This window comes from Malaclemys terrapin, chromosome 3 (genome assembly GCF_027887155.1).
Source record: "Malaclemys terrapin pileata isolate rMalTer1 chromosome 3, rMalTer1.hap1, whole genome shotgun sequence".
NCBI classification, from domain to species: Eukaryota; Metazoa; Chordata; order Testudines; family Emydidae; genus Malaclemys; species Malaclemys terrapin.
In genome coordinates this window covers 57,529,937-57,544,296 of record NC_071507.1, presented here as the reverse complement: position 1 = coordinate 57,544,296, position 14,360 = coordinate 57,529,937, and the positions used below count along the sequence as shown (strand labels likewise).

Below are 14,360 nucleotides of genomic sequence, written 5' to 3'. Positions count from 1 at the left end.
GTTACGTGTCCCCTTGTATGCCTGATCAACAGAGGAAATGGGCCTGTTACAACTCTCAGTTCTTTAGCTCCAGGCGTAGGGACTTAGGCCCAGGCCCCCAGTTCAATCCCTTGTGTCAGCCACAATGGCAGCTGCCATGTAAGTTAGGAGTTTGTCTTGGATTCAAACTGCTGTGGGCTTCTTTTGCCCAGAGGATGCATGTAGCATGCACTGGCCAGTGTCTTGACAAGGGAGTTTGTTTCACATATCTGAGTCCCGACTCCCACAGCAGTTTGAATTAGGACTGAATCCCCATTTATGTGGGGACTGACACTGGAGGTCTCCAGAGTTAAAAGCATGAGTCTGTATAGCTTGAGCTAAGGAGCTAGGTTCTGTAACAGCCCCATATCCCTGTGGATAAAGGACACGATACACCCGCTGACCAGTGGGTTACAATGCCTGAGATCACTGTGAATCAGATCACACAGGCTCCCAGACTGCCAGCTCGCAAGAACAGCTGTTAGTCACTAGAGACCTGAGATACATTCAGCCTAGCAGCCTAGTGCCACTTCTCTGTTGTTAGTCCCGAGTCATAACGTTCCTCAATTATACAGAAATGTTCATATGTTTTCATATCCTTGCTTGTATTTATTGTGCAAGTCATTAAACAAAACTGAAGTGCAATAATTAATCTCCCCTTTGGGTCTGTTGTGTCTTCAACTGGCAGCAAATGTAGTGAGCTCAGCCTATGGAACTCTTCAGAACCAGCCATTCTGAGTACCTCTATCTCATTTCAAATATCCTCTGAAAGTATTCCACATCTCCCTTGCCTATGCCTGTTAATTTCACTCTGAAGCTACTACTGAGTTATTTATGATCTAGACTGGGATCTTCAAAGGGGCCTAAAGGGCTCTAGTACCCAACTCCCATTGAATTGCAATTAATGCCCTTTGGCTCTTTTGAAAATCCCAATTTAACTCTGCATGGCATTTTGGGTAAGGCTTGTATAATACAGCATAATGTACTATACTGTACTTCTTTTTGGACACGAGAGATTTGTTATATCAGTCAAAAGGGTCTATGTTTAAAGCAGTATTGCTAAACACAAGCATTCAAAAATGATGAGTTAGGCCTCAAAAATCACAAGATCAACTTAACCATTGTGAAATTAAAACAAAGCAAAAACTCTGGGTTCTTTTTATTTATTTTTTGAGGTTTAGGGGGAGGGTGTCACATTTTAAAGCTTTTCACCACTACCATGAGAACCAGAAGTTGCTTCTATTTTTTTAGAATGAAAGCTGAGCTTCTTATGTAATCACAGGACTCCAGTAGCTGCAGCTTGTAGAAAAGCACCAAGTATTGCGAGGTTTGGCAGCCCTGTATAGGAATCAACAGCAATTTGTGAATGGTGGCTGAAGCAAGTATGAGTAAGCATAGGGGACAGAACACATGGACTATCCCAGCTCAGCAGGTGTGGCAGTCCCAGGTCTTATTTCAGTGATGGGCTAGATCAGGGGTGGGGAACCTTTAAAAAAAAAAAAATCAGTCGTGGGCCACTCACCTGCCTGGGGGGGAGAGCTTGAGGCTTCCCCCCACAGCAGGGGGGAGAGCAGCCAGCACTCATGATTCCAGCCCCACAGAGGGGCACGGAAGCTCAAGGCTTCCCCCCACAGCAGGGCAAGCTAGCTCTCACGGCTCCAGCCCCATGCGGGGTGAGAGGGCGCCATGGGCCACAGGAAATTAACCAAAGGGCCAGATCCAGCCCGTGGGCCATAGGTTGCCCACCCCTGGACTAGATACAGGCGTTAGCAAGCCAGCTTCTCTGGCCTGTTATACAGGTGAGCCTCAATTATCAGAATGTCCCCTCCTGGCCTTAAAAAAAAAAATCTATTAATATCATACAAAAAATGTATTCCCGCCCTCTTGTGCGCTGCTTCTCCAGAAAGCTCAGCTACTCCCAGGCCTTCCCAGGAGCTGGGCTTGTTGCATTGCCCAGGAGACATCTGTAAGGAGAGGCTGACTCCCCCCTCCTAGATGGCAAGCGCCTTCATTGTGTCTGTACAGCACCTAGCACAGCAGCGCCCAGGCCCAACCCCCAGGTAACTAACGCGGTAGGGTGGGACCCATGGTGCAAGGGCCTGGGCAGTCCCGCCCTACACATTACGAGGGGAGGGGTTGTGGCTTCCGGGCAGTGACCTGGGCTGGGCGGGGCTTTATCGTCTCCAGCCCCGCCCTCCCCGTCTGCCTGGCCGCTCTCCTATGCCCCGGAAGCGGTTGCGCCCGTGACCCGGAAGTGGTTGTGGCGGTGCTTCTGGACTCTGGAGCTGGCCGGAGGGGCAGAGGAGTAGGCGCCATGTTCCTGACGGTAGCCGCCTGTGAGTGGGGAAGGGGATCCGGCCCCGCGCCGCGGCTGCTAGCTGGGGCGGCGGGGGAGGAGCGAGGGGCAGTGGGAGGAGACTTGGGCCTAACGGTGTCATGGACGCACTTGGGCCCAGGCTGGGCCGCTGCTCCTCCCCCACCGGCACTACAGCTCCCGGCGGGCATTGCGGCGCCACCTGGGACTACAGCTCCCGGCGGGCATTGCGGCGCCACCTGGGACTACAGCTCCCGGCGGGCAGCGCGCCCCGGCACCACGTGGACCCCTCGAGTCAGATAGACCCGCCGTGGCGCGAGGCTCTGCACCCATATGAACTGGCGAGCGGCTCCCACCTCCCTTGGCTGTAGGGGGCTCTGGGTCGGGCCCAAGGGGGGTGGTCACGGCGGGGGTCGGCTGCGTGGCGCTGTTCCCTGCTCTGGTCGCTGCAGGCTCCTGGGCACTCCCCACAGCAACCCTGACAAACTAAAACCCGTGGGGCGAGTGACCGGGGCAGGCGATTGAGGTCGAGCCCCAACACCCCAGTTAGGGGGGGGAGAGAGAAGTGTTACAGGGGGCACCTAGCCCAGCGCCCTGCCTGCTCCAGCAGCACCTAGGTTGCCACTGCAGAGGGAGGGCAATTGGAGGCCACAGTGAATGTAGCACGAAGGGGGGTGGGCGATGCAGGTGAATGTTAAGAGATCTGCTTGTGTGGCTTGGCTGGTCTTTCCTTTCTGCTTCTCAGCCACGTATCTGTAAACCAGCTGTATCATCCTAGGAATTGTTCGAAGCCCCAGCCACGAGCAAGCAGTTACAGGGCCAACAGTTTTTAATTACTAGACATATCACATCTTATTCAACGTTTACCTGTGAGTTAAGTCATTTTAAAAACAAACGGCTGGTTTGGCCATTTGATGATGAGGACTTGGCTAAGTCCTTGGTCATCTGGAAACCCATATGGACATTTCAGAACAGGCCCCAGTGTGGATTGAAAACTAAGGGCAGGGGGGGGAAATATCTGAACTCCATAAACTGTCAACAGCTGTGAAAGAAATGCTTAGTTAAAAGAATGAAAGAAAAGGAAATGGTTAAAAACATTATTTAGATGGTATGATCTTTGAGGCGGGGATCATCTTTTTGTTCGGTGTTTGTACAACACCTAGTACACTGAGGTCATGGTCCATGAGTGAGGCCCCCATAGGTGCTATTGCAATACAAATAAATTACAGATGAAACCTGAATGTCCAATATAAGGTAACTTTTGGGAAATTACTTGTGTTGTGGTGATATGTGTGCTGCATTATTACTTGTATTACAGATTCTGGATTGGGCCCCTTTGTGTTGAGGCTGTATAAACAGACCGTGAGGGACAGTTCATGCCCCAAAGTGTTTCCAATCTAATTTAAGAAAATATTCTTGTGAGGGTAAAAATCTCAATGAAGGAAGAGGGTAACAAGCTCATGTGCTTATAGATCCCTCCCTTGCTCTCTGGAATGGGAGGTCTGAGGTACTGTCCCCATGGAGGGCATTTCCCAGGATTGGATTTTGCATGGAGGTAATAGTGGGGAGTGGATGACCCCATTTGGGTGGAGGCAGGATCTGACAGAGATTCTGCCCATTCATCAACCCATCATTAGTTGTGTGATTTCTTGTAGGTGTTCCAGCAGAAATGGGCTTTGGAGAGATTTGAAGAGGAGGGTAGCTGCCTTATGTTGCAGTTCAGGAAAGGCATTCTTTGTGAAAGGGGCAGAATGCCCATATTGCTGGGAGAAGTGGATAAATGAGTGTTGCTAGAGCGCTGGAGGGGCTTAAGAGATCAAGATAAAGAAATAGATGAGAAAGGCAGAGCTGAGAAGGGCCTTAAATGTGAATGCAAGAAGCTTGAGCTTTTATGCAGTGGAAAACAGGAAGCCTGTGGAGGGGATAGCTCAGTGGTTTGAGCATTGGCCTGTAAACCCAGGGTTGTGAGTTCAATCCTTGAGAGGGCCATTTCAGGATCTGGGGCAAAAATCTGTCAGGGGATTGCTTTGAGCAGGAGGGTTGGATTAGATAACCCTAAGGTCCCTTCCAACCCTGATATTCTATGATTCTGAGAGTGAAGTGATATAGAAACAAGGGATCTGATCTTCACTGTATTTTGAAAGAACCTGAAGTGGGAGTAGTTGGAACTATTCAGGGCTTGAACAAGAGCTTTGATTGTGCAGACAAAACATAGGGTGGATTTTGCTATACTTTTACTTCCATTGCAGTATTGCCTGGAGGGTACAAGCAGGCCAGGACCTACTGGACTAGGCACTGCACAAATGATTTTTAAAACGATATGATGGGGGAAATAAAGGTGGATTTTTGGCATGGCCTACCTATACAAGGCAAGAGGAATCTCCTTTACAACTGTGATTGTCTTTGCCTGGCTGCTCTGGGACTGTTCCAAAAGCAGCTTTTGTGCAAAGCTGTAATAATTTGTAAATGTTAATAGTTAAAAGAAAACAAGATGGTAACATAACTTTCTTTCTTTTTCTCCCCCTCATCATTGTGCTCCAAAAACAGTGGCCAAGAGCAAATCCAAGTAAGTGACATTTTACTGGTTTGAGCTATTACAAATGATCTGCTTCCCACAGTTGCATCCTACAATGACATAAATATGGGGTTCTCGCAGAATCTCTGAATGTACACAAAGTATTTGTGGTTGTTCAACCTAGGAGCCAGACTGCATCTCCTTTGCATGTAGATCTCTCCCCCATTCTCTGGAATGGGAGGTCTGCAGTACTGCCCATGGAGGGCATTCCTCAGGGTTAGATTCTACATGGAGGTAGCATTGGGGAGCGGATGACCCTTTTTGGATGGAGGCAGGATCTGGCAAGGTGCACATCAGTGATCTAGTCCTGGAAGAATTACTTGAGTACGTTCTAGAACTCTGGGGCTGTGCTGCTTTTCCTGTAGGATCATCTCTGTGGTGGGGATCTAATTTTAATGGAGTTTCTGAAGGCAGCTGTAGCAGAGGGATCCCTGGCAGCAGAGCTCCAGAAAGTCGGGTGAGACAGTGCAGAAGCACAGGGCCTCCATGCGCGTGGTCATTTCCCCTGGGTGATCTGAGAGGGTTGAGTCCAATGCCATGGTGCACTTTGGGGGCAGAGGGGGAGGGACTCCATGGCAACCCTTTTCCCTGAACAGTACAATTAGAGAGAAACTCTCGGGGGATCCTCATAGTCACATACTTGCCTCATTCATCAAGAGGGGGCAATCTGGATGCATATGTGGTCAGTTTCGACCTCTATGGGGTCCAGGCTAATGCGTGTGGTGTTTTTAGCAGCATTACCTTCCTAGTAAAGTATAGAGTGGTTCCCTGAACTTCTATAGCTGTTGTGTATAATGATCATAAAACAGTTGCTTGTCTGTTTTGCTGAACAAGTTTCAAGGTGGATGCCATCACTTTCAGTTAATAAAGTAACTATTACAGCAGGCAAAGCTCTAAAACATTCACCCTCTGGGCTGGGCGTGCAGCAGAGACAGAGTTCTGAGCACCTGGCCCCTCTCTTTAGCCCTACTCAAGAATAGTGTTAATGGGCTGTGGAAGAAGATAGATCCGGATCCAATGGGCTAAAAAGAAGATTGGCACAATTTGGGGCTGGGAAGGAAATAAACGACTCTGAAAAATTTGCCTTTGCTCCCCCAGAAGTGAGGAGACGAGACTGAATAAAAATATATATATGAGGGGTGAACAGTTATGGCCAAAATTGTATTTGTAAGGTATTCAGACAAGTCCAAGAGGCTAAAGTGATAGAGAATCACTGTCATTGTTGGAGAACCGTCATTAAAACATCCCTGTCGTTTCCCCTGGTTCTCAGAAGGTGCATTCCTGCCTGGATCTGTAATAGTTTGTGCTGCAAAGCTCTGGAAAGAGGACCTCCTGGCATGCTTCTTGTTGAAGATTTAAAAATCATCCCCAAATGAAGCTGGTGCCAGGCACCCGCTGGGTTTGAAGTGTCTCTCCTCTCATGGTGTTTCTGCAGAATTGTCAGGGCTGACATTCAAAGTGCAGTTTTACAGTACATGCCCAATAGAAGGGGTCTCAGTTTGACACCAGCCTTAATAGTAATTATGTTCTCCCATCATCCCCTCCCATCAATGAACAGAGCATGGTGAAGTTTCCTCAAGGAGGAGGTATAAATACAATTAATTTCACTAACCTAAAAGCTTTTTTTCTTGTATTCCTCCCCTTTTTATTCTGTCTTTGTGCTGCTCCTCCTTCATTAAGAAATGAAATTTATTTTCAAAACCAAGTGCTTCTCTTTTTGGTTTTGTGTTCTCTTCCCTTCTTTCTTCGTCATTTTATTGGTCCTCCTCTGGCCCCTTTGCTTTCCCTTTTTGGGTCTCTCCCCTAGATTTTCTCCCTTCTTGTTCTGCCTACACCTCACTAGACCATCTGGCTTGGGTTACCCGATTAAGTTGGAAATTTTCATAACTAAGTGTCTTACTCAAAAAGAACCTGCCCTCAGACATGTACCAAATAGGAGTTTCAAACTCTGGTTGTACTGATGTCACTGGGCTAGAAAGAGGAAACTGACCAGAAGGTGTTTGAGGAAGTGGGAGAGGTATGGGGAAGGAGTCCCCTATGTGGCTACAGGTGCTATGCCTGACACCTGTAGTGCGTGTACAGGAGATAATAGAACATTCGCTGGGTCTTTTAGCTCAGGGAAGTCTAGTGGTTACCCTTCATTTGAAGGGGGGGAAAAAAACCCTTCATGTAAAATTGACTTTAAATCAGACCAGGCAAAGCAATTTGTACTGTATATGCTGTTGGGAGTGACATTGCATGGGTGAGCAAATAGGGATTTTCTCTGTTTAATTTCAAGGGATGATGCTGTCTGTAAGCCAGAAAATTGAATGTGGTCTCCACTGGCAATGTTTCTTTCAGATCATTTCATTGCGATGGAAAAGGAGAGATCACCACTGGAGAAATGGTCAAGGGGCTTGACCCTCCTTCCCTAATTTCCAGATGCCCTGAGATCCTGGGGAGTACCAGAGAGCTGGCAGTACTTATGGATTTGCAGGGAGGCTCAGTTGCCTTCACATTATACCCCAATTTCTCCTCTTCTCCTCTCTATGGTACATGGCTGCTGCCCCAACTCCTCCACTGGGTTAGCATCATCTGGGGGTTTGAGAGGGCATGATGCTGTGGAGAGTTACCATCCCACCAATCTTGCCACCTCTTGACCTATTTCTGTGGCATACCATGCTGAGGAGCTCTGCTTTCCCTTTTTGGATGCCCCTCACTCCATCTGTGTACTGCTTTAGGTCCCAGTGCTAGTGCAAGTGGAGGAGACAGCTGGGCTCTGTATTCTGAGATAGTGTATTGGCTATGGCCTGGGTGCCTTTAAATATGATCATCCTCCGTTTCTTGTCTAAAAAGGAGCCATACTGAGTCAGTTGTGTGCGGCTCTTTTCTTTTTTGTCTTATTTCAGTGTGGAAACTACTTCTCTTGGCCATGATCTATGTCCATTCGATAGCAATTAACCTGAGGCTGATGTTGAAATGTACAGTCCTGCTATGGACTCTGCACTCTAAAAGCATCATGATTTTAGTGGGGTGGTTTTCAAACCTCCCAACCCTTGGCCCATAGATTCCCCCTCACTCCAAATGCCACCACTTTTCCTCTTAGGTTCCCTGAACCTCTCCCCTCTTTCAGATGAATAGATTCTCTGCCTGTGCCCCTCCCAGTGCCCTTTCCAGGCGGAGTTCCTTGCTATTCATGGATTTGCTGGTAGGAGGTTTTAATTAGAGCTGATCAAAATTTGGAATTTCTGTTTCATAGGAAAATTTGATATTTTGAAATGTCTTTGTTCTGATTTGGACCATGTCAGCAGAAGTAGCGCATATCGTGACACGGCATGGCAGGATATGACATGTTGTCTTATGCACTAATGCTACAGACATCATGAAATAACGTAAAACTAATACGTGAGGAAAAAACAAAGTAAATTTCAAAATGAAAAATTAGTTTTGAAATGAAATTTTAAAAAAATTCAAAATGAAATTTTGGGAAATAAAAAAATAGTTTTCAATTTTTTTTTGTCAGGAAATCTGTCAATGTGATTTCATAAAAAACAAAACAAGTGAAACACCTTTTTCCAACAGAAATCTGTTCAGACAAAAGATTTCCAAGCAGCTTTAGTGTGAATATTTCAAGTTGCTTTCACTGCCTCTCTTATACTTATCCTGTATGATGTGCCTGCTGGTCGGGGAGAGAGACCAGGGTCTGCTCCCAAAACTTCCTCTCCTGACCTACAGCACTTGTGCATCAGCATTGCTTAGCTGCGCATTGGCAACATCTGTTGAAGTTGCAGTTGCTCATCACCTCTTGCGATTAAACCCATATAACAGCTTGGCTAAATTTAGTATTTAATTGTCCCTTATCGGCACAAATGGTGACATTAAATGTCTCAGTTCACTTAACTGCACATGTCAAAGGGGAATTTCTGCAGTGGAGACACTGACCACCACTCTATACATCTGCCTTTTGCCATAATGATGTCCCTCGTCATTTCAGGTACGTCCTTGTGAGGATGGTGAGTGCAGCAGGGACGGGCTACTGTTGCAACATCAAGAGAGCCCGACTACAGGAGAAATTGGTCCTGCTGAAATATGATCCCATTGGTAAGAACGTAAGAAATTAGATGCTGTCTGGAAGATGCACACTTTCTCTTCAGTTGAATGTAACAGAATGTATCGAGTATAAGCAGAGTAATACTTAGCATTTTACATGCTCAAACCACTGTACTATTCCTTAAAATGTCCCAATGCAGGAGGAGGTAATATTAATCCCATTTTACAGACTGTGGCACTGACACAATGAGGCAGTGACTTGCCCAAGACCTCACAGCAAGACAGTGGTCGAGCTGAGATTAGAATTCGTACATTCTATTTCCATGCTCAGTTTCCGAGACATGGCTGTCTCGTAAGAAGCAGCAGTGAGCTACGCAGCTGCAGAGAAGTTCTGTTGGGACATTTAAACCAGAAGAGCAGTAAACTTTCATCACAACGTCAAGATGAAATTTATTTAAAATATTTCTATTATTTAAAAAATGTCTAATATAGAAAGAAATGCAGGTTCCCACATGTCTGGAGAAAAGTTGCTCCACTCTTCTGCTGCGTTCCTCTGCCCTCAGAACGCTCTCCATCATTTAAAACCTGATTCATTGTAAGTCATGGGTGTCAATAGCATTTGTCAAGAGTTAAAAAATGTATTTTAAAAGGTGACTTAGAGTCTGAGTTTCTTGGGAAGGCACCAGTTTGTAACTAACATATTGAAGGCTAAGTGGGGGACAGTCTAACCTGCTTTAGCTCTTAAAATAGCATGGGAGAGTTCAGTCAGTACAGATCCCAGCTACCTCCTGCAAAACACCTGGTAATCTGATATTTAACTAGGGCATAATTTAAAAAATCATGTTGCTCTGAGTATGTAATATAACCATTTGGCTGATAGTCATATGGGATATTATCTTCAGTGCAGTCTTGGTGGAAGATTAACACTGATATTCTCTGTTGATTTAAGAATGCAGGAGTTTGATGCCTATGGAGATAGGCTCCTGGAGATACAAGCTGATTTAATCAAAATCTGCTAAAAATATTTATGTTGGCAGAAACTGAATTTCATGTGCAAGGGAAAGCCTTAGATCAAGCAGTGGTGGGATTCATTTCCTGGGTTGGAAAACGAGTGTCTTAATTTCATATTAACTTCATTGCTTCAGAATATTCCACACACACACACCCCCCCCCCCACTAGAAACACTATCCAGTTTGTGTGCAATATGCTACAGAGCAGCGCCCCCAGCCTAGCAGGAGTTTGGTGGCAGAACAGCCTGATGCAACCCATAGAATAGAAACGGGAGGTAACATGGAATGGCCTGGGGTTCACATTTGGTGAAGGGGGGAAAAAAATTCCTATAGCCTATACCAGAGGGAAAGTGAGACGCCGAGGCATGTGTGAAAGGCAGGTAAATGTGAATCTGGCCATCCATGGATGTCCGATACAGTATTAGATGTACTTTCTGTCTGTATGCACTTTCACTTCACTGTTTTTTGTGTGTATCATAAACAATGGGACCTGCATATAGGGAACCTTTTATAGTGAAGTAGAAAGTCCCAGATTGTTGCAGTGCATAATGTAAAGGCTTCAGTCACAACTAGGCTGTGATATGTTGGAGAAATGACTTCAATCCACTATCTCTGTGGTGTACAGTGTTATCCCTACATAGTTTTCAGTGTTAAGTTACTAAAATTACATTAAACAATTTGATTGCACAAACGGCATTGTAGTTTGCCGTGCTCATTCTCTCATAGTTAACCTCCATATCACATGTGCGCAGTTTAGAAGTAAAATGATTTTCCTAACTTCAGGTTGAGGACTTACAGTCCAGCTCAGTTTGTAGTTCACTCATCACTTGTAATAAAGATTCTGCAGTTGGTCCTTGAAGGATTCTGTTGATGATATGCGAGGCAGATTAGAATCCAGTTTACTCTCCCATAGCTGTCTGGACTCGGCAGCGCTAAGACAAGTAGAAAAGCTGTAACAACCTTTCTTTGTCCCTATGCAGAGCAGACTGACTCCGAATAGACATGGTGAGCCGCTGTTGAGTGAAAAGGTTCCATTTTCAGTGTCACTTAAATCCTAATGTTTGTCCTTCATGGGGTAAAATAGACACCTGTATACTACAAGTGTTATGTTGTAAAATGAATATTTGCTAAAAGTCCTTTAAAAGCAGGTTGGCCACCAATGGCATTGGGCCAGCAATCATTCGTTCAGTATTTGTTTAAGCATTGAGGCTAGCAAGAGGTGGGGGTGTGGATTTTTTTTTTTTTTTGTAAATCCTAACACTTGAACTTTCCTACCAAGTTGCTTTCTCTCCACAGTGAATCAACGTGTTCTCTTCACAGAGAAGAAAAAAATACGTTCCATCTGAACAACGCCTTGTAAATGGACTTGTTTTATATGTCAGTTGGACTCTTGAGGGGGGAATGCTGCTTCTGAAATCCTGCAGCATGTGCTAAAAAGAGAGGAAATAAACTCGATCAATGCCTCCTGTGATTTGAAGGCCATTGTGATTGAGAACAATGTAGAGAGAGAAAAGTCTTAGTGTCTGGACATAGATCATCAAATCAACATTTATTTATCCTTTGAGTTATTTTTACAGTCCTCAATAAAAAAATTAAAACGGCAGATCCCATTGTCTGTGTTTTCCATTGTGAAACTGGCTGTAATTGTCAAAGAAACTGACTATTGTTTCACATGGCAATAAAAAATTAACATTTTCTACAAGAGAACTTCAGGGGAAGGGTTGCTAGAGGCATTCTAAACCACAATCCACAGATGAAACCGTAGGAGCACCAGTGTTTCAGAGCTTATAGTAGAGGTGGGAAGAAGAAATACAACTAGTTAAGTGACCTGTAGAGCTAAAGGTTGCTGCCTTTGAAGCCAATGGCAAAACTTCCATGAGATCAGGATTTGACCCATACAAAATAGAGCTTTTTATCAAGCCCACGTATGTAGGACTTATTTTCACATCTGAATTTTTGCCTGACTAGGCACACAGTAGATGTCTAAGCCAGCTTTTTGACTAGTGCATTGTGGCTGATGATTTTGTTCTTTAAATAACTAGTTTATTTGTGTTTCTGGCCAAATAAGACTGACTAGGCATCTTGGCATGCGTTTCCCTGGAACATTAAACAGCTAATGAGCTGATATGTACCTCTAGCTCACCTGAGGGCTTTATCAGCAGCTTGCCCAGAACCAGAAAACCTCACTTAATGGACGCAGTCTGGAGCCTACTGCAGCCATCATGCAATAGAGAAACATAACCAGCAGATGGTGCAGGACCCAGTATGCAGTGCTTCGTTGTGATCGGAGTGGACTAGGGATGAGATGGAACTTCGCATGCTGGTATGTGTGGTCTCCAGACAGTTGATGAGTCTCACTTCGGGCTAAGGCACTTGCCACAGAGAGCAAGGACAATAGGAATTTGGTTGAAAACTCAAAGCTAACTATAATTCACATTTCAATAGCGATGTCCCTAGCTGGCAGATGTGAAACTTCATCAAAATCAAGGAGAATCTTAATTAGTGGAGAGCATAGCAAAGTCTGTGGAGGCCACTGAATTTCAGAGCTCAGTTATCCCTACTCATATTGTGGAATGTCTCTTGAATTTATAGACATGAGTTTGTGGAGTGAAATGTTGACCACATTGACTACTAAGTTTTGCATTGCCATTAGAGTAATGTTTGTCCTGCACAGTGTGTAGGGCAAGGGCCAGATCCACAGTATTTCGCTGGAATGAAAGAGTGCAATCCTAGTGCTCTACTCTAGACCAGAGTCTAGCAGGGAATCGGTGATTGAGAAGGGAGTAAAGACTTTCCTGCACTCTAGTCCTTTAGTAGCTGAGAACCTGGAATCTCTTAGGGGGGAAAAAGTTTGCCTCTGCACAATCAGAACTCCCTTGCCTGGGATATTTTACAATCAACACATGCAGATGTCTGACACCACAAGTTAGAAAAGTTCCTGGGGCAGGTCCTTCCTGTAGGGATAGGAAGACTGTGTCCCTGATGCCTGGACGCTCACTGATGCGATGAAGTTTGACTTCCTGATCACTTCTTCCATGGATAGATTGGGATAGCAAGCCATGAAGAAAGCCAGTGCGCCCACAAAACTATCGCCAGCCCCCTAAGATGAAAGAAAAACACAAAGTTAGGCAGATTCTTACACAAGAACACAGTTCAGCTGCATTTACCTGAAATGCAAAAGGTTGCCTTTTAATGCAACAGGAGCTGAACTGGATTTGTCTTTTTCTCCATTTCTAATTTCTATGAAATTCCAAAACAGAAGCTTGCTGCCACAACATTAACTCTTGCCCCCCTATCCCTCCGACACATTAGGGCATACAATATATCATAGCTTACCTTTTAGAAGAGAAAACAGGACTATAAACACACTTCAGTGCAATGGGGCTGAGTTACCAGGCTCACAGGAACTTTTGCTTTTGAAATTTCCTGTCATTGGAGTGTCTGATTTTGATTTCTCAACCTGAATGTTGCATGAATGCCATTTTCCTCTTTATTTAACTTCTGTTTTTCTATAAAAGTGGGCGGGGGGGGGGGAGTTGGGGAGAAGGTGAAGAAATTAAGCTATGTGGCTTGTGAATTCCTACTTGCAGAATGATGCAGCAACCAGCTGTCTTTAACTGTGAAATGCCCATAACTGAAGCTCCACACGCTGCATACATTTGCTTCCCTTGCTTCAATCCCTAGGGTAGTTTTTTTCAAACCATGGATCACGACCCAGAAATGAGTCATGGAATGGAAGGGACTTGGTCGCTGCGGCTCTGGTCAGCACCGCCGACTGGGCCGTTAGAAGTCCCGTTGGCGGTGCTGCCCAGTTTAGGCAGGCTGGTGCCTACCTTTCTGACACCGCGCTGTGCCCCGGACGCAGCCAGCAGCAGGTCTGGCTTCTAGGCGGGGGCCACGGGACTCCACGTGCTGCCCCTGTTCTGAGCACTGGCACTGGCCAATGGAGGGTGGGGGCAGTGCCTGTTTGTGTGCCTCCACCTTAGAGCCGGACCCTCTGCTGGCTGCTTCTGGGGTGCGGCGCAGTCTGCAGTGCCAGGACAGGTGGGAAGCCTGCTGCTGCACCGGGAGCCGCCAGAGGTAAGTCCACGCCCCAACCCCGCATTCCAGCCCTGAGCCCTCACAAACCCAGCCCCACCCCAGAGCCTGCACTCAGAACCCTGACCCCCTCCTGCATCTCAGTCCCCGGCCCAGAGCCCCTCCTACACCCCAAACCGCTCATCCCCAGCTCCGTTGGGTCGTGGGCATCAACAATTTTCTTCAACTAGGTCCCCAGAAAAGAAGTTTGAAAACCAGTGCCCTGGGGACAAATCCTGCCCCAAGCCTGGGTAGAGAGGAATGCAGAGGGGAATGCCACAGTGGCCTGAAAAGGGAGAAGTGTCTTCCTAAGCCAGACTGTGGTAGCCTGTCTCC

The 14,360-nt window shown here is 46.1% G+C and overlaps 2 protein-coding genes across 3 annotated transcripts in view; one reads left to right on the top strand and one right to left on the bottom strand.

Annotated features, from left to right (window-relative positions):
• Positions 1-2,273: 2,273 nt before the first annotated feature.
• On the top strand, positions 2,274-11,550 carry MRPL33 (mitochondrial ribosomal protein L33). The gene is made up of 4 exons (XM_054021621.1): positions 2,274-2,354; positions 4,880-4,898; positions 8,881-8,987; positions 11,244-11,550. The coding sequence occupies exons 1-4, from the start codon at positions 2,333-2,335 to the stop codon at positions 11,291-11,293; spliced, it is 198 nt and encodes a 65-aa protein (XP_053877596.1). The 5' UTR covers positions 2,274-2,332; the 3' UTR covers positions 11,294-11,550.
• RBKS (ribokinase) overlaps positions 11,478-14,360 on the bottom strand; it is a 101,994-nt gene continuing 99,111 nt past the window's right edge. Inside the window, exon 8 of one of the 2 annotated variants that reach the window (XM_054021618.1) lies at positions 11,478-13,047. In XM_054021618.1, the coding sequence (XP_053877593.1) occupies positions 12,874-13,047 (174 nt within the window). In that variant the 3' untranslated portion in view covers positions 11,478-12,873. The remainder of the gene's footprint in view (positions 13,048-14,360) is intronic. The other variant, XM_054021620.1, reaches the window with a different exon arrangement.

What these genes read in the sequence shown, in the direction of transcription:
- MRPL33 (XM_054021621.1), top strand. Translation starts at nt 2,333, where the DNA reads ATGTTCCTGACGGTAGCCGCCT. An exon ending in GCTGAAATATGATCCCATTG is followed by an intron (nt 8,988 to 11,243) that starts GTAAGAACGTAA and finishes TTCTCTCCACAG; the next exon opens with TGAATCAACGTGTTCTCTTC.